This window comes from Sinocyclocheilus rhinocerous, unplaced genomic scaffold, assembly GCF_001515625.1.
Source record: "Sinocyclocheilus rhinocerous isolate Xijiao unplaced genomic scaffold, SAMN03320098_v1.1 scaffold402, whole genome shotgun sequence".
Classification (NCBI taxonomy): domain Eukaryota; kingdom Metazoa; phylum Chordata; class Actinopteri; order Cypriniformes; family Cyprinidae; genus Sinocyclocheilus; species Sinocyclocheilus rhinocerous.
In genome coordinates this window covers 731,468-759,111 of record NW_015626336.1, presented here as the reverse complement: position 1 = coordinate 759,111, position 27,644 = coordinate 731,468, and the positions used below count along the sequence as shown (strand labels likewise).

Below are 27,644 nucleotides of genomic sequence, written 5' to 3'. Positions count from 1 at the left end.
CTAATGAATCACTTCATCACATCCATCCATCAGGCTTATAAACGCTCAAACTTGAAAACGTTTACACTTTGCTCCAAACTGCCAAATGCTTTGTGAAGCCAATGGTTCATAATTTATAGTTTGTCTTGATAAGCTTCGCTTGCATTTCTACTTCAAAATGCAATTCTGCATCCTGTCTGCCACCTCTTTTCAAATTCAGAAACTGAATTGGAGTTTCAAACCATTCTTAAAACAATTTAAATTGGATTGTTCAAATCTCAGCCTTCAGTATGAGAGACAGTTAGAGTGATGCTGACTTTGCAGAAGAGCTTTAAACATCATCTCCGAACATCGTTCTTATCTCATTAACGTCCCACTCCTCATTGTGATTGTGGTGTGAGTGTTTATTTTGGCTGAACTCCAGTTCAAACAGCTCAGCCTGCAAGACACTAAACAAACACTGATGTCCCGCTGGTGACATCAGGGTCCTGTACAGAAACACTCAGAGGAGTTCAGCCTACGTTACTCTTACAACAGCCTATACTTCAACTGAGAGAGAATCAGAAGCACAAGAGTTGATGTAGGCCTTATTGAGTTTATGCACCTCAGTTTTCGAGTGAACAATGCCAAAATTATCCACAATTGATGCTTTTTTTCACTCAAAAACTGAGGTTCATATGCTCAGATCAATGAGGCCTATGATCAATCAGTTCCAAAAAATAAATACGAAACCTGTCCAAACTGAAAGAAAACAAAAAGACTGAATCCAAGATCTAATGATAATATAGCATAATGAGATATTTACAAGCAATTTTTTTTAAAAGTTGGTTGTTTTTGACCAGGAACACACATTTTAGGACTTTTTTAGGCTTAATATATACTATTGGTCTTATTGTGCACAACTAGTGCACATCATTTCAAAAAGAAAAATGTTCGCCTTCAAAATCATTCATCAACATAACTTTCAAGTTCCCTCAAGGCTCAATTCTAGTACGTAACATCCACTTTTCACAGTCCCAGCAATCCTGCTGAACCAAATCAAGCTCTGTCCTATTTTTTCTTATTGAATATCTTGTTTTGCTCAGAAATGCATCAGATTGCAGAAGTAAAAAGGCTTGAAAATGTTTCATGTTGATCTTAAAATGCTCTTGATGTAACATTAGAGGTTCTTCAGATCAGCGCCTGTTAATGCAAAAAAAAAGCTATAAGATCTTTGAAGAACCAAAATATAGATGTTTCAGAAAGAATAAGTGTCTCCTATGGCATCAAGACAGGAAAAAATACTTTTTCTGTTCCAACTTTTATCATGTCAAAACTTTAAAACTCACGCATGCTCTTCAGAGCTTCCGTAAAAGTGCTACACCATGCAAAATACAAATTGCCAGTAGATCAGAAAGAACAGAGCAGAGAGAGCTGATGTCCTTCATACACGTTCCCTTTGAGCAGGACATGTTGACGTCCCCGGGCGGGATGCAGTGAATGAGACGCCCCCTGCTGGCCGGTCAGTGTGAACTCTGTGCCCGCTGATTCTGAGCATTTCTTATCAAGAACCTGTTTTGTGTGAGAGAGAGAGAGTGACTTGTACTAGTCATTCATGTTATACAGTGCATATGCATGTAATTTTAGCATATGCCAGCTGTTTCACATATGTGCCACATGCTCAGACAAGAGGCAGAGGAAGAGTAGGCCTCCGCAGCCCCATTTAAAGTTCACAGCTGTGCGTCCATGTCACCATGACGAGAGTTTCCATACTCAGATCCTAAATGGACTTCCTGGGCACTTAAAGAGACAGTTCACCCAAAAATGAAAATTCTGTCTTCATTTACTCACCCCCCACTTGTTCCAAACCTATATGAGTTTCTTTCTTCTGTTGAACACAAAAGAAGATATTTTGAAGAATGTTGGTAACCAAACAGTTGACGGTAGCCATTGACTTCCATTATACTATGGAAGTCAATGGCTTCCACCAACTGTTTGGTTACCAGCATTATTTAAATGATCTTTTTTTTTTATAAATAGACAGAATTGTCATTTTTAGGTGAATTGTGCCTTTAAAGTCAACATACAATAGCATTAACAACCCATTTTACTTTTAAAATATGGTGTGAAACAGGATTTTCAACAAACAAATTAAACATGAGAATGTTAATGTGAAAATTAAGCGCAAAATCTTAATGCAGCACACTTACTGAACTTCATTAGTGGTCAAGCGATATTGATTTTTTTGATGGCCGATGCCGATATCTAAGAGAGTAGCGTGGCCAATGGCTGAAATAAAGCCAATGATATCGCACAATGATACACACATGTACAACAAATGCTAAAATTAAATGTAAATTTATTTTACATAATATTTACTCAATTAGAAATAGTTTGAAAATTCTTATTAAAAAATAATAATTTTAACTCGATTAAAAAATAAAACAGTAAATCAACTATCAAATTTAGCTACTTTTTCAATTCTGTAACCTAGTATAGTTTCTTTCACAAATAAAAAAAATTATTGTTAAAATAAATAAAATAAAAATGAAACAATCTGGTAAATCCGTGTGCAATCTGAATCATATTTTATCAAATAAAAAGAAGGTAGAGCAAATTTTACATACAGTACAGAGTGATTATGACATAGTGGCCAACTGGATCTAAAGCAGCACTGTTTAAAAAAAATCAAGGAAATTTGTCACTTGTGCATTTGTATAATGTTTACTTTCCTTGTTTGACCGTTCTATCTCATTTATTATTTAATCAGAGACAGTAAACTAATGGAGACTGGCGTTCTCTGAGCTGTCAAAATAAAAGCCCTGCACGCTGTCAAAAATCATTCCCACTTCTGACACATCAGCCAAACAACCAAAATCCCTTATTTGGCCTATGCTAAAAATGAAAAAAAAAAAAGACAGATAATATAAAATGTTAGCTGATATATCAGCCTTGGGAATATGTATTGGTCGATCACTAAACTTCATACCTTCGGAAATCTACTGACTGTACACACAGAAGAAGTTATCAGGGGGTTTTGGCAGGAGGTCCGGTGGGCTTGCTGGACATCTGAGAGCGCCAGAGCCACCTGCACTTGGCACACGGATCCAGCAGCATATGCCCATTGAGAGGAGCCAGAACCACACCGAGAACCTCACGTGACCTTTAGACCAGGCCAGGTCACATGGTCAACACATCATGACATCATCTCTACAGAATCAACCCGATACATTTGCTTTTTCAAAATGCATACAGAACCCATATGCCAAGCACTGATGTCTTTTCAACAGTAAGATTGAGAAAAATCAATTCATTGTTTCATAGTTCAAGTTTAAGCAATGTTCACTTGCATCACTCCATAAAAAAAGCCATCACAGTTTTTGTTCCTGTGTTTCCTTTGAAAGAAAGCTGAGATGGTACATATCAGATTAATTATTTTGATTTAAAACAGATAATATTATAACAAATAATTCTAGAATGAGTAATTATTTCCAAATATAGCAATATATAAGCAATCTATTGAAAGATCATGCATGCATCATACTTGCTACAAATTATTATTTGCCACTTGCTAGATGGACGCAGGTTGCATTCATAATTAATTAATTAATTAATACCAAAATTAAGAAGTAATTAAGACATAAATAGTACTATTGGAATTTTATAAATGTGCTATAAAATTATTGTTATTAAATACTTGAATTCTATATATTAATATTAAATACTCTTTAAATTTTATACTACAATAGTATTGATACAATATATTTATTATTTTGTTTAATATTTTGATTTAAAAATAAACCACAATAGAAAAATATGTTTTAAGTTAATATTATTTTATAGTCATATTATTTTTTAATTATGATTATATTGTAACAGGTTTAAGATGTAAATAATAAAAAAAGAATAAAATTTGTCACAAATTGTTCAGCCCTAAAAGGATGGTTCACACAAAAAAGTCTTCTTTTTTTTTTCTTTTTTTTTACAATTATTTTTATGTTCTATGCAGATTCACAAAATCACCCAAATCAAATTTAAGTAATCTAAGTTATAAAAATTCCTGTATTTTTTCATGTCACAGAAAACCAAAGTACAGCAATGTCTTTTTCCCCCAAAATCATGAGGCCCTAAAAGACTGTAGGTTTTACATGCATATATCTGCTGCTTTTAGGAGTGCACTAGCATATTAGCCTAAAACACATGGACTAAAAGTCAGAAAATGATTTCAGGGGGTCTGTCGTGCATTACTTTGTCCCTGCTGTGCAACTGCTCTATTAAGATGTTGAAGGCCACACATGACGGACTGGTCATGCACTGGATAAAGCTTACTCTCACAGTCCATGATGGATCACCTGCACCGGCTCCGCGGTCACACCTGTGAACGCCGTGAGCTGCACTCGTGCATGAAGACCCCCTGAGACCACCTAAACCTCGGCATCACAGGGCCCAATGATCCATGGTTCCAGACACATCCTCACGGACGGCTCGAGGAAGCCAGAAGGCTCAGCTCAGGTGTGATGTGGCAGATGAGACCGATCCTTCTTCAAAATATGGCAGACGTCGTATGAGGGCGTTTAATTCCACAGACGGTCTCTAATGAAGGGTGAACACACACAAACTACATGATTCATCACATCACAGGCCTCCCTTCCCCACATCAAGGACACCACAGCTACATCTTGAAACTCAAACCAGAAAAATCTGGAATGAAGTGCAATTATTTCCATCCAGTTTGTCTGAGTTAGATGCAACTAAATGTTTATTCCAACAATGACAGTTGTTGAGTTTAAATCGCAGTGGAGCATATAATGGAGACAAATGGACACTTATTGGCTACTAAAGGTCAGTGTGATCTGAAGAGTCTTCACACCTTTAAGGAAGTCATTTAAAGACGTGTTAATGGTGCTGTAAAACAGGGGGTTCAAAGTAGGGTTCAGAGACTCATGAAAAATTTCAGTGAAAAAAGTAGTAAAACTTGACTGAATTTACCAAATTTGACACTGTGTTCCATTCTGTTTTTACATGTTTTACATTCAGTTTTAAATCTGCAATAATAATAATAATAATAATAATTATTATTATTATTATTATTGTTGTTGTTGTTTTATTCTATAGACAATATAAATAAAAATAAAATTTTATTTTAGCCTACATTGTCATAATGAATGAAATAAACAGTATAATTTTAATTAGTTGTGCTATATAACAATTTTTATAATTATTTTTTATTTCATTTTTTTTAATATAAATATTTGAGCTTTTATTTTACACTACAATAATATTGTTGAATATTTTGATTTAATAATCACAATAAAAATACTAATAAATTATTTTTTACAGAATATGACACTGATTGTTCTATAAGAAGGAGAAGATCAAAAGAGATCAAATCAAAAGTCAAACACTATTTTTATATTTAAAATAATTTGCTTTGATGATTGATGAAATAAATTAACAAATAAAAATGCATTAAGAATTAATGAAATAAAATCTGTTATGATTTCACGCCGACTCTCCACTTTCAAGTGGGAAAAAAATGACTTTTACTTCTCTTTTACTTTTACTTTTTATTTTTAATCAACAATGTATAAACCATTCAACACAGACCTACTTCAGTTATGATATGCTTCTGTAGAAACCACAAATCAACATTTCTTCTTCATTTCTACAAAAATGCTTAATTACCAAATTCCTCAGCAACAACTGCTCAGTCCTATAATCCTATAATCCCAAGTTACTTATACATTTGAATAGATTACAATATTTTGCTATGTTAATCGTTAATCAAGGACTTAAGAACAATATTCATCTATTTTTAATTAACTTCATGGCTTTTCTGTAGCTCAGTCATGGTACTAGCAACAAGGTCATGGGTTCGATTCACAGATAATGCATGCAACTGATTAAATGCAAACCTTGAATGCAATAAAATTCTATTTGGATAAAAGCGCTTGCCAAATGCATAACTGAAATAAACAGTATATGCATTGCAAACAGTTTTGTACCTTTGTCATTTTTCCCCAAATACTTTAATTTAACTTCAAATTAAAGTATGAGCATTTACACTTATTCATTTAGCAGCTGAAATATAGTGATTCATCTCAGAGCTTTAAGCCTCTGAATTCCCTGTGGAGAAAATGAACGAGAAAAGCAGGGCTGTTGAAGAGGTGGGCGGCCACTGTTGAGCTTTATTGAGAACATAATCGCCTCTGCCTTTCATATTGAGAGGGTGAAAGGTTCTGGATGGGGTCAGTTGAGTTTAAACGTCTGACCGCTCTCTTTCTCTCTCATGCGTGCAGAAGTCTTCTGCAGTGTTTGCAACTGTCTGTCACTGCGCAGGATCTGTCTCTCTCTCTTCTCCTCTCCGTCTGTCTTTCATTAACCCCCCACGCCCTCAATGGTCTGTTTTTCCAGGGTGTCTCTTGCTTTCTCTCTCTCAACGGTCCAGTGGCGTATGAACAGCTGCCGGTTCGCCTGAAACTCTCTCTGGCCATCATGCGTTCACCAGCAGATACTCAATGCCATTCTGCTGTTTTCAGCTCTGCACGATCATTTCTGGCAGAGCGGATGAGCGATTGCTCTCTCGGACCATTAACGTACTGTACGCCTGAAACGGTCCTTGTTTATAAAAGAACACCAGGGGACAGAACGAATGCTAAACTCTAAATGAAATGATTCAGAATGCATTTTGCCACTGCCACTTGCGACTGAAAATATGATTAAACATAAGGAAAGTGGATGTCCTACCATAAATCAAATCAGAAGTTTCTTGAATGGAAAGTCTAAGCTTAGACACAAAACACAAAAACTTCTGTTCTAAAGGTTTGACATGCCATACACTCTTAAAGGAACAGTTCACCCAAAAATAAAGATCCAGATGATAATTAGAGACACAAACTGATCTGAAGGACCTATAACACATCAAAAAACCTTTTAAACCAACATAAAATTGCAGTTTTACCCATTTTACCTATAATGGGACATATACTACCATTTAATATTTTGGTTGGTAAGATTTTTGAACATTTTTGAAAGAAGTTGCTTATGCTCACCAGTCACTCACCAAGGCTGTATTTAATTGATGAAAAATACAGTAAAATCAATAATATTGTGAAATACTATTACAACTTCAAATACCAGTTTTCCATTTTAATATTGGTTAAAATGTAATTTATTCCTGTGATGCAAAGCTGAATTTTCAGCATAATTTCTCCAGTCTTCAGTGTCACATGATCCTTCAGAAATCATTCTAATATGCTGATTTGCTGCTCAAGATGCATTTCTGATTATGATCAATGTTGAAAACAGTTGTGCTGCTTCATATGTTTGTGGAAACAGTGATTATCAGGATTCTTTGACAAACTAAAAAGTTCAAAATAACAATTTATTTGAAACGGAAATCTTTTGTAACATTATGAATATCTTTACTGTCGCTTTTGATCATTTTAATCCATCTTTGCTTCATAAAAGTGTTAATTTCCTTCAAAAAAAAGTCTTACTGACCCCAATCTTTTGAACAATAGTGCTTTTCTTATTTAATATTGATATTCAATGGGAAATAAGGGATTTATTTCATCAAGAGAGTTAAAAGTGGATGTTTCACATCAGAATGGAAACAAACTTGCTAAAATATTGTTAAACAGCTTGTGGCAATAACTATCAGCCAGTGCAGACAAACTGAAAATTGGCAAATATAATCTGATTCTCAATCACTAACTGATACGCAGCCACTGGCCTCTCTGCTCTCTAGATATCAGCATCTACACTGGCTATTAAAATAAACAACATATTGGTTGACGATGAATAATATGCACTGATGAATTATGCACAACAAGACTAGGAATGTGCATTACGTAAGCAAATAGGGTCAGTTTAGATTTCCTGTTAACTTTAATAATGCAAAATAACAGATGCTTCTGAACGGCATCTCTGTGACCCTCACTCATTTAACAACTGATCGTACAATCTCTGCAGACGCCTGCTCATAAAACCACACCATTAAAGATTTCCAGTCATTTTCCGCCTCCAGCGGCCTTTATGCAGGACCACATGCTGGACTCTGAAAACAGCCACGCGGATGCATTCGGCCCTCGTGAGACCGCGGGGAGGCACCTGTTCTGATAAACTCACTCATTAGCCTTTAACGACGGCAGCCAGGTAACCACTTCCTGTCACCGACGCGGCGTGTTTCACACCAGGGGGGAATTGTGGGAAGATAAGTTGCTGTGTTTCTTCTCCAGAGGAAGCGAGTGCATGAAAATCTTAAAGGTACAGTTCACCCCAAAATAGATGTTCTTTCTTCTGTGAAACTTTTGTTGTCCATGCAATAAATGTGCACGTCAAAAAAGCATAAAGCATAGTTTATACAACAATGTTTCCAGACTTCTGACATTGTGCGCTATCGGTTTTTACCCGTCATGTGACTGTTGGAAACATGATGCATTTAAAACTGTGAATGTGATAGAGCTACAAGGAATATATTCAGTGAATAATGATTCATATTTTGGTCTTTTCCTTCTAGAAAACTATCATTCGACTTCAAAAGGCTTAGTGCTTATAATATTATACACACTATCACAAGAAGTTTGAAGATTTTTCAATGTTTTTGGAAGTTATGCTCACCAAGGCTGCACTAGGCTTGCCGTGATAGACGGTGCTGACGGTGATACCGTTGTTAAGCCGCAACACCGGTTACGTCACTTGCCCACCGCAGCACCGACCCCGACTGTCATTTAGATTTTTTTTATATGTTTTATATATAGGCTAAAGTGAGTTTGACGTTGTATTTTGTTGTTGCATTCAAGCAATTGACGCCGAATTGCCGCTAATTCGAAAGTGAAAGTAAAATGCGTGCGCCGCTTTTGCAAGCTATTTAAAAGTGAAGGAAAGCAAGGAAAAGCCCCCGCCCCCACGGTGATACCGGTATTATCGGTGTTGTCACACGTCGATTAACCGGTGGGAAAATTTCCTCACCGTCACAACCCTAGGCTTCACTGATTTGATCAAAAATACAGTAAAAAGGGCAACATTTTCTATTTGAATATATGTTAAAATGTAATTTATTCCTGTGAATTTTCAGCATCATAACACCAGTCTTCAGTGTCACACGATCCTTCAGAAATCATTCTAATATGCCGATTTGCTGCTCAAGAAACATTTCTGATTATTATCAGTGTTGAAACAGTTGTGCTGCCGAATATGTTTGTGGAAACCATGATTTTCAGCATTCTTTGATGAATAGAAAGTTCAAGAGAATAGCATTTATTTGAAATCTATTGTAATATGTCTTTACTGTTGCTTTTGATCAATTTAATGCATCCTTGCTGAATAAAAGTATTAATTTCATTAGTGCACAAAATATTGGGCTATTTCTATAATATTTCCCTCATATTTGAGCTTGACAACCCATTATAAAAAATAAAAGAGCACTCTGTACCTTTTGCAAAACATCTGCTTTTGTGTTCCACAGAAGAAAGCAAACCAGGCACATTTGTAATGACATGAGGGTGAGCAAATGATGAGAGTTTTCATCTTCTGCTGAACTCTAACTTCAAATATGCCAACACACTCACAGAAGTGGCAATGAACTCTGGTTTTCCCACATGCTGCGTCTGGAGGGAACGGGATCATTTGTAGCAGACTCAGGGACAGTGTTCACTCGCAGTAGTCGACATCCTCTCTCTAACACATGTTGGGGATCGGCACGGCTTTGATCGCGTGTCTCGGTAACCTTGTTGTCACATCAATGGTTTCTGGTTTTACACCCCACTGTGACGGGCTAGTCTCTCTTCATCGTGTCTTCCTCTCTGTTCTTTCTCTTGACTTCCACCTCACATCTTTCCACACTCATCTTACTGGGTTCCTCTGCCCTTCCTTGTCTATGTCTCCCTTTAATGACTCACAAATGACTACAAGACTGTTCTTTTTAATGAATCAAACAAAAATAGAATAATTCTTGAGATCAAGAATTATTGATCTAAATCGATTGGAGCGGTTCTTGAGAATCAAAACATACTTTTTAAACGTACACTAAAAACACATTTGGTGTAGAAACAATTCTCATCTCAGAAAGCATTTTTTACAGTATAACATAAACAACAAAAGTTATGCAACCAATAATAGTTTTGTTTAATATAAAATAATTGTTGAGCAATGTTCCCTCCACCTTGGCTGCGCACACGCAAAAATGAGTTGGGAAAGCCATTTGATTGTTTTCTAGTAAAAACTAAATAATTGCAATGCTCGGGTAAACCGCTATAGAGTTGAAAAAGCTCAAATCGAGAGCCAGCGCAAACGCAATGACATGTGAAATAAAACGTCCTCATGTATTAAAGAAGAGTGGCTTGATTAAGTGCTGGAAAGAGCAGATGATGGACACAGAACGGTAACAAAACTCAGAGACATTTACAGTCACACACAGGTGTATTGTGCAAACTGTACTTCATAGGGATGTTTAGATAGCTAAAGAAGAATTCACGTTCACGTTTTTTGAAAATATTTAACTTACAGATCTCAGTTTAAATGCTTCAGTTTGTTTTGATATTATATTATATTATGTTAGGCCTATATTATTTAAACCTAATAAATAATTGACCTTGTTTTTTTAATGGAGTCACTTATGCTCATAAAGGCTGAATTTGTTTGATCAAAAATACAGAAAAAAACAGTAATATTGTGAAATATTATTGCAATTTCTAATATTGGTTTCCTATTTTAATATACTTTAAAATATAATTTATTCCCGTGAAGCACAGCTGGATTTTCAGCATCATTACTCCAGTCTTCAGTGTCACATGATCCTTCAGAAATCATTCTAATATTCTGATTCATTTATTATCTATTATTTATTAGCAGTGTTGAAACTGTTGTGCTGCTTAATATTTTTTTGGAATCTGTGATACTTTTTTCTTGGATTCTTTGATGAACAAAAAGTTAAAAAGAACAGCATTTATTTAAAATAGAAGTCTTTTCTAACAATATAAGTCTTTACTATCACTTTTTATCCATTTAACACATCCTTGCTGAATAAAAGTATTAATTTCTTTTTAAAAAAAGAAAGAAAAAATACTGACCCCAAACTTTTGAATAGTAGTGTATAGGTCTATTGTAACACAAAATTTCTATTTTTAATAAACACTGTTCTTTTTAACTTTTTATTTATCAAAGAATCCTGAAAAAATATCACTGGTCCCAAAAAATATTAAGCAGCATAACTGTTTCCAACATTAATTATAAATCAGCATATTAGAATGATTTCTGAAGGATCATGTGACACTGAAGACTGGAGTAATGATGCTGAAAATTCAGCTTTGCTTCACAGGAATAAATTATATTTTAAAGTATATTAAAATAGAAAACTTTTATTTTAAATTGCAATATTTCACAATATTATTTTGTGAAATAATATTCAGTATTTTTTATCAAATAGATACAGCCTTGATGAGCATGAGAAACTTCTTTAAAAAATTGTACTGATCCCAAACCTTTGAACGGCAGTGTATTATACTGTAAAAATGTTTTCTCAGGTAGCCTAAAATGTACATCATTTAGTAACATCAAGGTTCAAATCAAATATAAATAGCACATTAAAGTTAAATGGTGCACACTTTTCTTGTATGTGCGTTGTACAGATCTGGTATAAAGAATGTTTTTGCTCAGGTGGCCGAAATGTCCATCCAATAGAGAAAAGTTTTGCTCAGCAAGGGAACATTGCTGTTGAGGAACATCATTAAAGGAATAGCTCAATGCTGAAATCATTCTCACCCTCAGGCAATCCATTATGCAGATGAGTTTGTTTCTTCATCAGATTTGGAGAAATGCAGCATTGCATCATTTGCTCACCAGTGGATCCTATGCAGTGAATGGGTGCCGTCAGAATGAGAGTCCAAACAGCTGATAAAAAAAATCACAATAATCCACAAGTAATCCACACCACTCCAGTCCACCAGTTAACATCTTGTGAATTGAAAAGCTGTGTGTTTGTTATAAACAAATCCATCATTTACACGTTTAAACTTTAAACCATCACTTCTGGCTACAATACGAGTCCATAATACATTATAACGCTTCCTCCAGTGAAAAAGTTCATCTCCTGTTGTCCACTGACATCAAAATCCATCCACGTACTTGTTTAGAGCTGTTTTGGCTTGTGAACAGTGTTGATCTGTGTATATTTCTCTCCTGATTCAGATGAGGCGACTTTTTCACTGTTATTATGGATTATGGACTTGTACTTCATGAATGGTTTAAAGTTAAAAAACCTTACTGATGGATTTGTTTCTTACAAACACACAGCTTTTCACTTCACAAGATGTTAATTGGTGGACTGGACTGGTGTGGATTACTTGTGGATTATTGTGATGTTTTTATCAGCTGTTTGGACTCTCATTCTGACGGCACCCATTCACTGCAGAGGATCCATTGGTGAGAAAGTGATGTAATACTACATTTCTCCAGTGTTAACTAATTATACGGTATGAAGCTCCACATCTCCTCCTCCCTCCAGCACACCTGTTTTGTATAAGCTCTCTGATTTAATGAGAGTATCTGTGGCTGATCAAGCACCATGTCGCTGTAACGCTGTGTCATTTATCAAATCTGTCAGAGTTGCATGCAGCACGTTTGTTTCATTAGTGCTCTCATCATATAATCACTGTGACTGCGTCCACCAAACCCGCACGGAGTCTCATTTCATATCACTTACCGGCTCCATGATGAATGAGCTTTGAACTATTAATGATCGTCGACATGCAATTAACTCAGCAAAGCACACAATAACATAATCATCACTCGCACACAAATACATTTAGCATCAGGAGGCGAAGAGAGACTGATTGTTTTCTGTGTTAATTAAGAGCACTTTACCAATGATGATGTGTTCAGAGACAGAGAGAGAGAGAAAGAAAAGCCTCATTTGTTCAGGTTTTGTCTCCTTAGAATAATCGACCCAAACTCTACATGGGTGAATACCACACAACCAAACCCAGGTCATATCTTATCCCCAAATTTTGAGAAAAACAATATTTGCACAAGGAATTTTGCATTATGGCATTAATTTTTATAACAATTAAGCATATTTGCTCCAACAATTCTCATTACTATAATGCATCTGGGCATTTAGAGATTTTTTAATACATATTTTAATGGCATTATTTTCATGGTTATTATCATTAGATCATCATTACTGTAATTTTATACAATATTACACAAAGTATGCTGTAATGGTTTTTATTTATTTAAAAAAATAGCATAAATAAAAGTACAAAAAATAGTAACAATGTATTCATTCTCTATATGCATATACTATTATTACATCATTGTAATGAGAATGTAGGAGGAAAATGTACATAAAAAGTAAATAAATCTTGGTCCTAAAATAACCTTAATTTTCTTGGGTTTCAAAATCAATCAATCAAATCATATTTTTCCAAAACAGCTTAATGTTCCTGCAGTAATCAATCAATCAATCAATCAAATTGTCATTGGTCAAATAAATACATAAATAAGAAATCATTATAATCAAATCACAATGATCATCATCTTGTCACCAAATAGTGTATTGACAAACTACAAGTTATGACAATAAAAACCACCAGCAAACCACAGATGTTCTGTTAATGCCTCTATCAATAAAGCACAAACATCTCCCAAAGAAGCTGTTCTGAGCATGTTCTTCATACAAACTGTCCGACGTGCATTAGTTGTGCTGCTCTGAGAAAAAGAGACTCAATCTGTTCCTAAAACACAAACTGTAATGTTTTATGCCAATTAACTTCAATGCAAGTTACTTCATCTAAATGACATGTCAAAATCAAAAGATTTGAGTTCAAGGCTAATTTAAGGGTCATATCAGGTAAAGCCCGTGTTTTAAATAACAACTGTGCAGTTTGACTTTTGCGCGCCCGTGATGCCCAAAAATGCTGTTTGAACTAAGTAGGCAGCGTACTAGTTTTTGAGCCGCAGCCACACAGTCATGTGAAAGTTGTAAGTGCACAAAGCAGTTATAGGAAATTTGCTCTTACCGGCTGTAAACATGCTCCCGGCGCAGCAGACAGTCAGCACGGACACAACATGCGCGCAGACCGCGGGCAGGAGCGCACGCCTCGGGCTGTTAGTCTCATACTGAATTGAATCTGTATTATTTTTATGTCAATTACACATATTTACCCCAACAATTCTCATTTGTGTAATGCATCTGAGTATGGTGAGATTATATATATATATATATATATATATATATATATATTAAATGCCATTATTCACATTGATTATTCTCATTACATCCTAATTACTGTAATAGCGTAATTTTATACCATATTACACAAAGTATGCTGTAATTTTTTTTAAATGTATTTTAAAAAATAGCATAAATAAAAGGTAGTACAAAAATAGTAACATGATGTATACATTCTCTACAATTTAAAAAAAATGCATATACCATTATTGGAATCACAGTAATAAAAATGTAACGAGAATGTAGTAGGAAAATAGGCAAAATGTTCTCAAAAATAATGCACACAATGCAATAAATAAACAAATAAATAAATCTTTGTCCGAAAAATAACCTTCATTTTCTTGAGTCAATGAATTAATCAATCATATTTTTCCAAAACAACATTTTCCTGCAGGAATCAATCAATCAATCAAATTTCTCAATGGTCCAAAATAAAATAATTTTTTTTAATTTTATTTAAAGAAAAAATATTTAGCTTTAAGTATGACTTGAGCAGGTTTTGTGAGATTCCCTCACATTCAGCTGTATTTGTGAAATCATTATAATCAACTCACAATGATCATCATCTGGTCGCCAAATAGTGTATTGATAAACCAAGTTATGACAATAAAAACCACCATGAAACCACAGATGTTCTGTTAATGCCTCAATTAAGCACAGATATCTCTCAAAGAAGCTGTTCTGGAGAAACATCACAGCATGTTCTTAATACAAACTGTCCACCATTCATCAGTTGTGCTGCTCTGAGAACAAGAGACTCGGTCTGTTCCTAAAACACAAACTACAATGTTTTATGCCAAGTAACCTAAATGCAAGCTACTTCATCTAAATTACCTGTGCAAATCAAAACATTTGGATTTAAGTGTCAGATCAGGTAGAAACCGTGTTTTAAATAAACAACTGTGCAGTTTGACTTTTGCGTGCCGATGATGCCCAAAGATGCTGTTTGACTAAGTAGGCAGCGTACTAGGTTTTGAGCCGCAGCCGCACAGTCATTTGAAAGTTGAAAGTGCACAAAGCAATTCTAGTAAAATGTGTCTTACCGGCTGTAAAGAGCCCCCCGGCGCAGCAGACAGTCAGCACGGACACAACATGCGCGCAGACCGCGGGCAGGAGCGCACGCCTCGGGCTGTACCGGGTGGACATGGTGCCCCACCGGAGATCCACACCAACGATCCACGCGGATCACGGCTGCGCGACCATAATATAGAGCAGGACAGACGGACAGCAGCTGAGGACTTCCGACACTTCCTGAAATGTGAGAGACTCTCAGAGCGCGCCACACATCAGCTTTCCATGAGCGCACGAGCCAATATGAAACGGCGCGTGTGTGTGTGTGTGTGTGTGTGTGTGTGTGTCTTGACGCCTCTTATTTTTGGATGAGAAAAGACCAGACACGGCGGTAACAGTTTACAACAACGTTCATTAACATTCGCTAACAAACAATAATAGGAAGGCTCAACAGACGATCCTTGCCCAGGTTACAAGGTTATCTTGATTTTAAAAAAAGAGTATGGACATTTCCAGTGTTGCTCAGGGGCAAAAAAAGATTCAGTTTATTTATGTAACGGGTCATGCAGCCACAATATATGGGGGTAAGTTGTCACTTTTTGAAACCTGCTCTTTTTTACCACAAATTTTGAGTAGAAAAGCTTTTTTTTAAATACGGAATGTTTAAGTAAATAAATAAATGAAATAAATAAATATAAAATAAATAAATTGTATAAAATAAAATAAATTCAATCATTCATTCATTACATAATTTAAATATATATATTAAAATATATAACTATTAAATATATATATTTTTTAAAAAAATATATATAATTTATTTCTATCGTAACAACTCAGAAGATTTTAGCAATGTAATGGATATGACAATGTTAATGCATTTGGTCTTGGCGGAATAGATACGCTGCTGCTGCTGCTGAATTGCTGCTGCTGTTGGTTATTGCTGTAGTTGTAGATTATTGCTGATGCTGCTGCAAGCAAGTACAGGAACTTGCTACTGCCAATGCATACAGCGATACAGTGCTGTCAATATTTAAGACATGCTGCTGCTGCACAAATAGCATATAAAATAATGATCTATACAGGTGGAGCTGGGGAAGATGGAGGGATTCAGAGGTACTCTGAAAGAGCACTGCAAAATACTAACGAGCCATTTAAATGTAAAGCAGTAAGGTCATCTAGAGTTTCATGGAAGAACTTGGCATTTTTTAAATATATTTTTTATGTAGTACATTTAGACACAATATGAATTTGTGTTCCATAACATTTGTATTATAATGTGCATTAATTGACCTTTAAGCATTATATAATGTTATAGATGTTATATAGATGTTATAAATGAAAGTCATTGTGAAGTGTTTTCCAAATTACCTGAAGATAACAAAAGTATGTTGTGAGATTTATGACTCTGGTAAACATTATATCTTATATGGAAAAGACATTTAAAGAGTGAGTTGAAAGGGCAACAAACCGCTTATTGATCAGTTCGATCCGTGGCTCCCCCCATAGATGTGGTTACTTATTTTAAGTTTTGTGGTTGTCCTCTTGTGACCTCTCATGATATCAGTAAAGTAAATTAATAATGCAAATGCTCTACTCTGTTTATACCACAGAGTTGAGTCTTCATGTCCAGTGCATGCTGGTGCAATACTACTGCACTGAGATTTACTGCAGCACAAGAGCAATAATGCAGGTGTGAAACCACCACACATCCATGATGAACCTGTGCATTATTTAAAAGCTGAAACAAATAAAGAACACGGAAGGAAGCTCAGACTGCACATGCAGGAGAGATCCGAGATAAAATAAATTCAATCATTCATTCATTACATAATTTAAATATATATATTAAAATATATAACTATTAAATATATATATTTTTTAAAAAAATATATATAATTTATTTCTATCGTAACAACTCAGAAGATTTTAGCAATGTAATGGATATGACAATGTTAATGCATTTGGTCTTGGCGGAATAGATACGCTGCTGCTGCTGCTGAATTGCTGCTGCTGTTGGTTATTGCTGTAGTTGTAGATTATTGCTGATGCTGCTGCAAGCAAGTACAGGAACTTGCTACTGCCAATGCATACAGCGATACAGTGCTGTCAATATTTAAGACATGCTGCTGCTGCACAAATAGCATATAAAATAATGATCTATACAGGTGGAGCTGGGGAAGATGGAGGGATTCAGAGGTACTCTGAAAGAGCACTGCAAAATACTAACGAGCCATTTAAATGTAAAGCAGTAAGGTCATCTAGAGTTTCATGGAAGAACTTGGCATTTTTTAAATATATTTTTTATGTAGTACATTTAGACACAATATGAATTTGTGTTCCATAACATTTGTATTATAATGTGCATTAATTGACCTTTAAGCATTATATAATGTTATAGATGTTATATAGATGTTATAAATGAAAGTCATTGTGAAGTGTTTTCCAAATTACCTGAAGATAACAAAAGTATGTTGTGAGATTTATGACTCTGGTAAACATTATATCTTATATGGAAAAGACATTTAAAGAGTGAGTTGAAAGGGCAACAAACCGCTTATTGATCAGTTCGATCCGTGGCTCCCCCCATAGATGTGGTTACTTATTTTAAGTTTTGTGGTTGTCCTCTTGTGACCTCTCATGATATCAGTAAAGTAAATTAATAATGCAAATGCTCTACTCTGTTTATACCACAGAGTTGAGTCTTCATGTCCAGTGCATGCTGGTGCAATACTACTGCACTGAGATTTACTGCAGCACAAGAGCAATAATGCAGGTGTGAAACCACCACACATCCATGATGAACCTGTGCATTATTTAAAAGCTGAAACAAATAAAGAACACGGAAGGAAGCTCAGACTGCACATGCAGGAGAGATCCGAGCACAATAAGAACATCAACAGCGTTCGGTTTGTAGCCATATTCGGCATGAGTGAAACCTCATTTTGAAAGAGCAAAATACTTTGTATTTTATTTAATCATTCTGTTCTTGCATTGCCTCGATTTCAAAAGAGCAGACAGGAATGGATCCAACTTCAAGAGACAGCAGAAATCCATTTGAAACACGTCCTCGTCTCAAAGATTGTCCCATAGCTGGAGAAAAGAAACAGACTTTAACATAGAACCTCCATTTAGACAGCGATTGGCTTTAAAGAATGATTTAATTAAAGGGGTCATATGATGCGATTTCAAGTTTTCCTCGTCGAAATCGCCGGCCGCGCCGTTCTCAAGCCCCCTGCCTCAGCTCACTCTATCCCGGCCTCAGCGCACGCTAAGCCGGGGCTTCCCCTCATGCTAGGCCGCTGTGTTTTCGTTGTGAAAGCGAAAACATTTAACATTTCTGTCACACGCTTGAGGTATTCGGCCAATCACAATGCATTGGATAGCTGGCCAATCAGAGCACACCTCGCTTTTTCAGACCGATGAGCTTTGTAAAAATCGGCGCGTTTCAGAAAGGCGGGGCATAGAGGAGAAACAATAATGTACAGTATGTGGAAAATAATGTGTTTTTTAAACTTTAAACCGCATAAACACATTTCATTACACCAAATACACAAAATAATGTTCTTTTTAGCAGCATCATATGACCCCTTTAAGTATTTATGCATGAATGAGTGTCAGAGTGAAAGAATAAGTCAGAATAATGATATTACCGGTACTTAATGTATTTCATGTCCACCAGGATTATTTTGATGAATTGTTCATGGGTCACTCTGAAACAGGAGTATTTCACATTTCAAAAAGGTGATTTATAAGGATTTAAATGTATTTCTTCATAGACAAAATAAATTATAAATTATTGCTATAATTATCAATATAATGTTAATAAATTGCAATAATTATCCAAAATTAAATGAATGAATAATAATTTCACACATATACATTTTAGTATAATTTAAATAATATTAGTTTTTTGTTAAAATTTTGAATTATTTTTAGTTTTAGCATTTTTTCATCATTTTTTTTAGTTATTATTATTTTGTTGTGTTTTTGTCATTTTTATTCGTTTTTTTTATATGTCCATATAGTTTTTAATTTTTCTTCAGTTTATGTTTAGTTATTTTAGTGCAAGTTAAACTAAATGAAAATGAGAAATGTTGCACTGGCAACTAGATTAAATAAAATAATTTGTTTTACATATTTCACTTAAAGTTTAAGTTATTTATTTTATTATTAATTCTAAAAACAAAAGTATTTTATGGTTATGGCTTTAGTTAATGATAATAAATATAATATTTAGCTGTAATAACAACAGCAGCAAAAAATAATAATGATTTTATATATATATATATATATAGCATTGTTTTAAGTAATCCAGTGACTGATCGATTTTACAAAACAGTCCTGATAACAGGGTTAAAACATAATTATGAGAACCCAACAAAAGCATCAAATAAATTATATAAATTAACATAAAGTTACTAGATTTTCGGGTTTTTAGGGAAATGCCTGTAGCAGCCCATAGTAAAAATCCTCCAAGTCATTACTTACTCATATGTTAATGAGGAACACAAAAGGACCCATTTGCTAGAATGGCCCTCATGGGCCCCCGAGGTCTTTGTTGACGTAATTCAGAGGTCTGGGATTGATGTCCCGTCCCAGGGTCAATGTACCAGCTATCTTCAGGTGTGAAACAGACTCCAGACGAGCTCCTGTGATAAAGCAAGGTCAGTGTTCACCATATACATGTCCAATAAACTTCACTGCACGCTTTCACCTGTGCCATCCATTCACTGCAGTGGGAAAAAAACAAGAAATGCTTTATGATCGATTACCTGTGGTGTCTCCATTTCACCTGATGAAGTAATCCTTCAGTTCTGCTATCGAAGAAGGGGTCTGGTTCACATTTCTCCAGGTACGCACCTCAGCAGGGGTGATCGGGTCCATCAGAACAGACTTTACAATCCCAGACAACAGGGTTTCTAGTTTCACGAATGCCTTTGAAAATCCTATTGCTCATTCAGCATGTCATTTTTAAAAGTTTGTAAAACCCTTTTGTATCTAAGGAACCACAATAATTCTCAGAGAAAAGGCGATTTATGGGTTTACGTGGTTCGCTCTGATTCTAGGTCAGTATTTTTGCTGTAGTAATCAACATCCCGCTATGATTCATCACGGCTCTTCATCCGAGGCCAGAAGAAGTTTCTCAAGAGCAATATTCATCCATCCATCCAGCCGAAATGTATTAGTTTTCCTGTTATTTAGGACTGTGCTTTTAGGATTCTGTCATTTTTATTAGCATCAAACTCAAAGCCCAGAATACTGAGAAAAGCCCTCTTGCAAAAACACATAAATATTCGGCATGACATTAGGAAAAGACTCTAAATGTAGTTGGCCTCAAAGACAAAATCTGCTCTGAGATTTGAGCTAAAGGTTTAACAGGAAAATAAGAAGGCATAAAACATGTTTTTTTTTTTTTAAGCACAAAGCTGAATTGTCAACACTGGCATGTAAATGGAGACTCTCGGGGGCTGTTCGAGCAGGAAACGTTCTTGCGTTTTGTCTGCACTGTTTTCTGTACCTATACATCAGATGGATCTCTTTGGCCACTGCATTGCATCTTATGAACTAGGGAATGCATATATAACCTGTGAAACATTTTGATTTAAACAAGTTAGTTAAATAAAATGAAATGAAAATAAAATAAAATAAATAAATAAAAAACTTTTTTATTTGGTTTAACTTGATGTACTAAAATAACTAAAACTGAAAATAAAATTAATAAAAATTATCATATTAAAAAAATAATAATGTTAAAAACATAGTAAAAATTACTAAAACTTTACCTAAAATTAAAATGTAAACAGAAATTTCACAATAAAAACTTAAAAGGGTTTCCCAAAATGCAGGGATTTTTGAGTTTATGAAAAGTTAATAGTTATTGTTAATTAAAATGTAAATTAATAAAACATAATAAAAAATAAAAACAATCAAAAATTAAATATTTTAGGCTATTTGTTTAGTTCCATAACTGTCAGTCATTAGAGAACTGTGTTGTTAAATTATTAAAATATCAGGGGGACTTCAAGCAATTATAGATTTACTATTTATAATATCTATAATTTATAATGTTTTAGATCAAACAGATTCAGTTTAGAAAAAGTTTGTTAATCTCAGGCATAAAACATTAAAAACGGTCTGTAAAGCCAACATAGGCTATGCCATATTTATGGCTATTTACCTGAATAACATCTTCTAAAATTCTAGCGCACCCTTGAGTAACCTGTAAATGCAAATATAACATACACAGACAATTGTATTGTACCAAAGACTTCAGCAAAGGCTTTAGATATACAAAGACAGTACACATTTACATTACTTACGAAAAAATTTAGACAGTTGTCAGATTTCATTGGCGATTTCAAATATGAAATTTTAATAGTAAGTTTGCTGCATTGCTTCGACGAATTTGATGTTTCCCCATTCAAAGAAATAAAAGCTGTTACTTGCATGACTGAAATAGTGTTACAAAGAGTGAAATGACTTTCCTTAGGGACTTACAGGGATAATTTGTCCTTGGTTGAGCATTTGCACATACATTTCTGTACTTGTGTAATGTCTGGCCTAAAATGCATAATCTTATTGAATACACACAAAGAAAGCTACATTACTCCACATCTTCTGGCCCAGTCTTTTGATTTTAAAAAGTAATAGTTAAAATACCAAACACAATAACAGGACATAATAATAAGTCTATCGAATCAAGTTTTACTGCAAGGCTTCAGTTTATAACTCGACTATTGCACAGTCATGTCCCGTCTAAGCAGGCACATGTGGGACAGTCTTGGCTCATTTGGAGAGAGGACAAAAGCCTCTTTCACCCCGCGCAAGCACTCGGCTCCATTAGTGATGCATTCCTATTCAGACGAGGTCAAATTCCTTTTGCTCCCGGCTAATGGTTCGGAGAGACACGGACAGAGGAAGGCTACTGATGTCATAATGAGCCCGCCGAACCTACGACTTCAAGGCTGAGAGCGGGATCAGGTCCTTCATGTTATAAGAATGTCTTCAAATGTTGGATTTTAGGCTTTTAGCGATGAGGACCGGAGCCGTAATGTGCTCTTTTATGTTGTGTCTCTTACATAATATAATATGACAGGGATAGAGGCACAGAAAGGGCAAACAATCTGTCTATAGGCAACTGTAGCATCTCTGAGAAGCCAAAAGACACTCCTGATGCCCTGTGTTTGCCATGTGATACTGTCGAGAATCTGTAGGACTGAAAAATGCAAAGTTTCTATGAAATATGAAGCAGCAAACACTGTTTTCAACATGGATAATAATCATAAATGTTTCTTGAGCAGCAAATCAGTATATTAGTATGATTTCTGAAGGATCATGTGACACTGAAGACTGGAGTAATGATGCTGAAAATTCAGCTTTGTATCACAGGAATAAATTACATGTTAAAATATATTTAATTGGAAAAAAGTTATTTTAAATTGTGATAAATATAAATATACAGTAAAAATTTTTTTACTGTATTTTTGAGCAAATAAATGCAGCCTAGCTGAACATAAGAGACGTAACATTAAAAACCTTAATTATTCCAAATTTTTAACCAGTAATGTATGTATAGAGAGAGAAGATGTAATCCAGAGCCACAGAAATGAGGCTGCAGTCCATGTTTGAGGCACATTCGTTCTGGAAGGAACTATTCCATAACGTTTATAACTAATGTCATGTCATATTTTTCAAGGGCCAGCATGAGAACTGTGGAGTGAGAAGAAGCACGAGTCCAAGGCGGTGTCAGTGATTTCCTCCCCTCTGCAAAATCTGTTCCAGAAGTTTCTGCAAAAAAAAAAAGAATAAATAAAAAGCCTTTGGTCAGTTTTATTCCAAACGTCCATCATTTGTGGTCAGCAAGAGTTGGACACACCAAATGTTTTTGTCGAAACAGATCATAATTAATACTAGATGTCTGGGTGATTTCTTTTATCCCATAGGGTGCTTTAAAGAACAAATGCTGCATAAAAAAAGCAATCATTGTAGTTTTAAGGAATTGTAGCATCTACTGTTATAGCATCTAATTGTAGCATCTACTGTTTCTCATGAGTGTTGAAAGGTTCAGTTTGCAAAAAATGTCTCTATTCCCCACCAAGACTTTCCCTTCTGTAACATGTGTTAAAGGAATACTTTACTCAAAAATGAAAATTTGCTGAAAATGTCCACACCCTCAGGTCATCCAAGATGTAGATGAGTTTGTTTCTTCATCAGATTTGGAGAAATGTATCATTACATCACTTGCTCAGCAATGGATGCTCCTCTGGAGTGAATGGGTGCCGTCAGAATGAGAGTCCAAACAGCTGATAAAAACATCACAATAATCCACAAGTAATCCACACCACTCCAGTCCATCTATTGAATGAAGCCAAAGTCTGCGTGTTTGTAATAAACAAATCCGTCATTAAGACGTTTTTAACTTCAAACTGTTGCTTCCGGCTAAAATATGAGTCATCTATCTTTAATATTGCTTTCTCCAGTGAAAAAGTCATCGGGTCTGAATCAGGACAGAAATCTGCACAGATCAAGCACTGTTTACAAGCCAAAACAGCTTTACAACAGGGGATTGACTTTTTCACTGGAGGAAGTGTTATTATGGATTATGGACTCGTATTTAGCTGGAAGCAACGGTTTGAAGTTAAAGGGGTCATATGATGCGATTTCAATGCATCACAGTATGGTAAGGGGCGTAACATTTCCGTCACACGCTTGAGGAATTCGGCCAATCACAATGCACTGTATAGCTGGCCAATCAGAGCACACCTCGCTTTTCAGACTGATGAGCTTGCGGGGCATAGAGGAGAAACAATAATGTACAGTATGTGGAAAATAATGTTTTTTTAACCTTAAACCGCATAAACACATTTCATTACACCAAATACACAAAATAATGTTCTTTTTAGCAGCATCATATGACCCCTTTAAAAACATCTTGATAGATTTGTTACTTACAAACATGCAGCTTTTCACTTCTCAAGATGTTAACTGATGGACTGGACTAGTGTGGATTACTTGTGGATTATTGTGATGTTTTTATCAGCTGTTTGGACTCTCATTCTGGCGGCACCCATTCACTGCAGAGGATCCATTGGTGAGCAAGAGATGCAATGCTACATTTCTACAAATCTGTTCCCATGAATAAACGAACTCATGGCCTGAGGGTGAGTACATTTTCCAAATGTACTTGATCAAGGATAGGATCAGATTTTCCAGGATGTGAGATGAATGTTCATCTCAACAGACGTATGTTGAAGAATCACCCATAAAAAGAAAGGGAGAAACAGAGAGGGAATATTGGAAAAATGTCCAGCCTCATGACAGACACACACATTTACTGGCTGGCAATGATTTTATTGTCTATATTTGTGTGTGTGTGTGTGTGTGTGTGTTATCATGTGCATGTGCAGTGGTTTCATTGGCAGTGGATGGGTGTTCATTCCTGTGAACAGTGGCTCTATACACACACAGCACAATGAAGCTCTTTACAGCACGGCCAACCAGAGAGCATTCAAGCACACACACACACGTGTTTGCACATAGAATATTTTCCTATTATTCGCCTCTCACATGCACACCTTCATACACACACCACCATCATTATCATCAATAACTGAATGTTATCAATACATAATGATGTTAGAACATGTACCATATAAATAAAGGATGAAACTTCAGCCGTGTTCAGAACAACATACTATCAAAACTTATCTTATGATGTAACTGATGAAAGAGTTTATGATGAAACTGTTGAAATAGTTGCCATGACAAAAATACCTGAGAAGAATACATGTACATTTCTGTGCATATATGAGTACATTTAAGTAAGTCAAGGCTCAGTTTCAGATAGTCTCTGGTGATTTTCTGAGCAACCTACACTGATATTCTGGCCTATAGTGACATCTGGTGGCCAGAAAGTATGACACGTACACTGACTTGTATATGTATATAAATATATATTAAATATATATTATTTTAAATATAAAGTAAAATTATATATAATAAAAAATATTTTTTAACAATGGGGTCTATCAGTATTTATCAGATTTGATTAATTTTTTTACTTCAAAGAATATCTTGGTAGTACAGTACCATGTCTAAAACTATGGTACTTATTAAATATTTTAACAATCAGAATCAAGTATTGGGAATCATCTATGAGCTGTAATATAACAGGCACACACACACGGCTCTGTTTCATCTCTGGTATGATTCACCTTAATCTAATGCCCACAGGTTTTAATTAACCCCAGGATGTCGTCAGAAAAATCCCACTTTAATGCGGTGTCAGTAGAAATCTGACACAGTTCACCCCTCTCGGCATAATTACACACGCCAGACACAGGTCAGTCTCATATTAATGCTCACAACACTGGACTCTGACCCTGACGGATTTGGGTTTCAGGTCTGCTCTTGAGCCTTCAGAAGACTGAGAGACTTTCAAAATAGTGTCATGCCGTTGTGTGTGGAGAACACAGTTTATAACCAAACAACATAAATGGGCGTTTCCCAAACTGGGGTGCATCAGTTGATGAAAAGCTAACAATTGAATCACAAAAATATAAAATTAGTGAATAATAAAATGTAATCAATAATTACATTTTTATTACAAATTATTTATTTCAATAATTTTAAATAAAAATAAATCTAAATCAAACACTTTAAATATTATACTAATTTATATACAATATTATAATATTGGATTAATGATATTTTATTTGTTTTCCTGCATGTCATGCGATCATTAACCGAAATCAGAGAATTGTGAATATGCAGATGTGTTGTTATAATATTAAAACAGTAATGTAAAATGTCAGAGGTACTCCAAGGAAATATTTGAGGTCAAAGGAGTTTAACTGACAGAAAAGTTTGGGATCTATCCATCTATCCAAGTACATTCAAAGTTTTTGTCCTAACCATCAACTGTGACAAACAACATGACATTTTTTTTATTGGTTTCTATTATTTTTTTGTTGATAACGTTTCTATTATTATCATTAACAAAAACATATCTGTTAATGGAAATAAAGCTGAAAGCTGATATATACCTATTTATGTATTTATTTATTTATTTTTCCAGATAGCACTAAACAGACCAACTTTTTATTACAAATGAATCAAAATTGAAATACAACTAAAACTGAAATAAAAATAAGTTATTACCTATTATCTCAAATAAAAAAAACATTCAAATAAATTACATATTTGTATTATTTAAAAGCAGATAACAAAAGCACATAATTACTAAAGATGAAAACTAAAATATAAAAAAGGCTAATTCAAAATGTTAATAAGAACTATAATAGTATATAAGTAATACTAAAATAACATTGCTGTGACATCACTTTGTAGCCCCACCCATTGCTAAATCTCACTGGGTTAAAATCTATATACGTATATATGTATATGTATATGTATAAAAAAAGAAACAAGAAGCAAAGGTTTCATCAAAAGAAAAAGAATGTATCATATTTCTATTGATCTTTTGTGAGATCAGAACACATCAGAGTCAGAATTAAGAAACAAACATTGAATATTTACACCGTTATCTGACATAACAGGCTTATTCAGTCATACACCACATCGGCGGCTTAAATCAAACTTCTGAACACGGGCACTCATTCGTGCAGAATCCATCCAGCCGTGCATCAGGGAGCTTTAATTCGGAAGCACAGTGAGACCAGATCTAATCGGATGAGGTTTGTGACTGAAAGATGTGTGTGTGTGACTGAAAGACAAATAAAGCAGGAAAGGTGTTTCTCAAAACAGGAACTGGCATGTTCTTTACCTCCTGGACCGCAGCTGTAGACTCTTTCCCATGATGCTTCTGTCTTTGGATTTCACAAGGCTTTCTGCAGAACAAATATACACACAATAAATGGGGTTTCTGCACAGGTAAACACTAATTTAATGACAAAATTATACTGAAGAAACTGTGGAATCTATGATTAAATGTTGGTCAAACATCAACTTGTTATGGATCGCCAAAATCAGAAAATAAAGTGGTGCACCTATTTAATATTAATCTACAATTAAGTCTCATTTAGAAAAATTACAAGAAGCAAGCCTTCTGTTTACAATATGTCCTCTGCAGTGAAATACAGGAATAATCAGGCCCACATTGAATTTATGCATGCAAAAAGCGCCACAGATTTCCAACAGCTGTTATTGAAGCTATACACATACCTTTGCATGTTTATGTAATATTTTGTCTAATCTGATTATGCATTCAGCTGTCCATGTTTACAGTCATTCAGATTCTGTATGTGCGCTGCATTAAACAATGAGAGGCCATGTGTTATACAGTGATTTCATCACAATTAAGAACCCTTAAACCAGCCTACTGGTCAGGTTTGATGGTTTTAGATATTTAGAGCACAGGAAGAGAAACTACAGCAGCTAGACATACAGCTAAACCACTTGGGTTTGGTTTATATATATA

The 27,644-nt window shown here is 35.0% G+C and overlaps 2 protein-coding genes across 2 annotated transcripts in view; both read right to left on the bottom strand.

The window, feature by feature from the left end:
• The window catches only part of LOC107711343 (disintegrin and metalloproteinase domain-containing protein 12-like), a 116,677-nt gene extending 101,148 nt beyond the window's left edge, over positions 1-15,529 (bottom strand). The window contains exons 1-2 of the mRNA XM_016516332.1: positions 15,303-15,529; positions 13,980-14,053 (exon numbers count right to left, since the gene is read on the bottom strand). Of these exons, the coding sequence (XP_016371818.1) occupies positions 13,980-14,053; positions 15,303-15,337 (109 nt within the window). The 5' untranslated portion in view covers positions 15,338-15,529. The remainder of the gene's footprint in view (positions 1-13,979; positions 14,054-15,302) is intronic.
• Positions 15,530-19,741: 4,212 nt separating this feature from the next.
• The window catches only part of LOC107711383 (uncharacterized), a 24,419-nt gene continuing 16,516 nt past the window's right edge, over positions 19,742-27,644 (bottom strand). Inside the window, exons 9-11 of the mRNA XM_016516373.1 lie at positions 26,991-27,054; positions 21,415-21,425; positions 19,742-19,854 (exon numbers count right to left, since the gene is read on the bottom strand). Coding sequence (XP_016371859.1) covers positions 19,742-19,854; positions 21,415-21,425; positions 26,991-27,054 — 188 coding nt within the window. The remainder of the gene's footprint in view (positions 19,855-21,414; positions 21,426-26,990; positions 27,055-27,644) is intronic.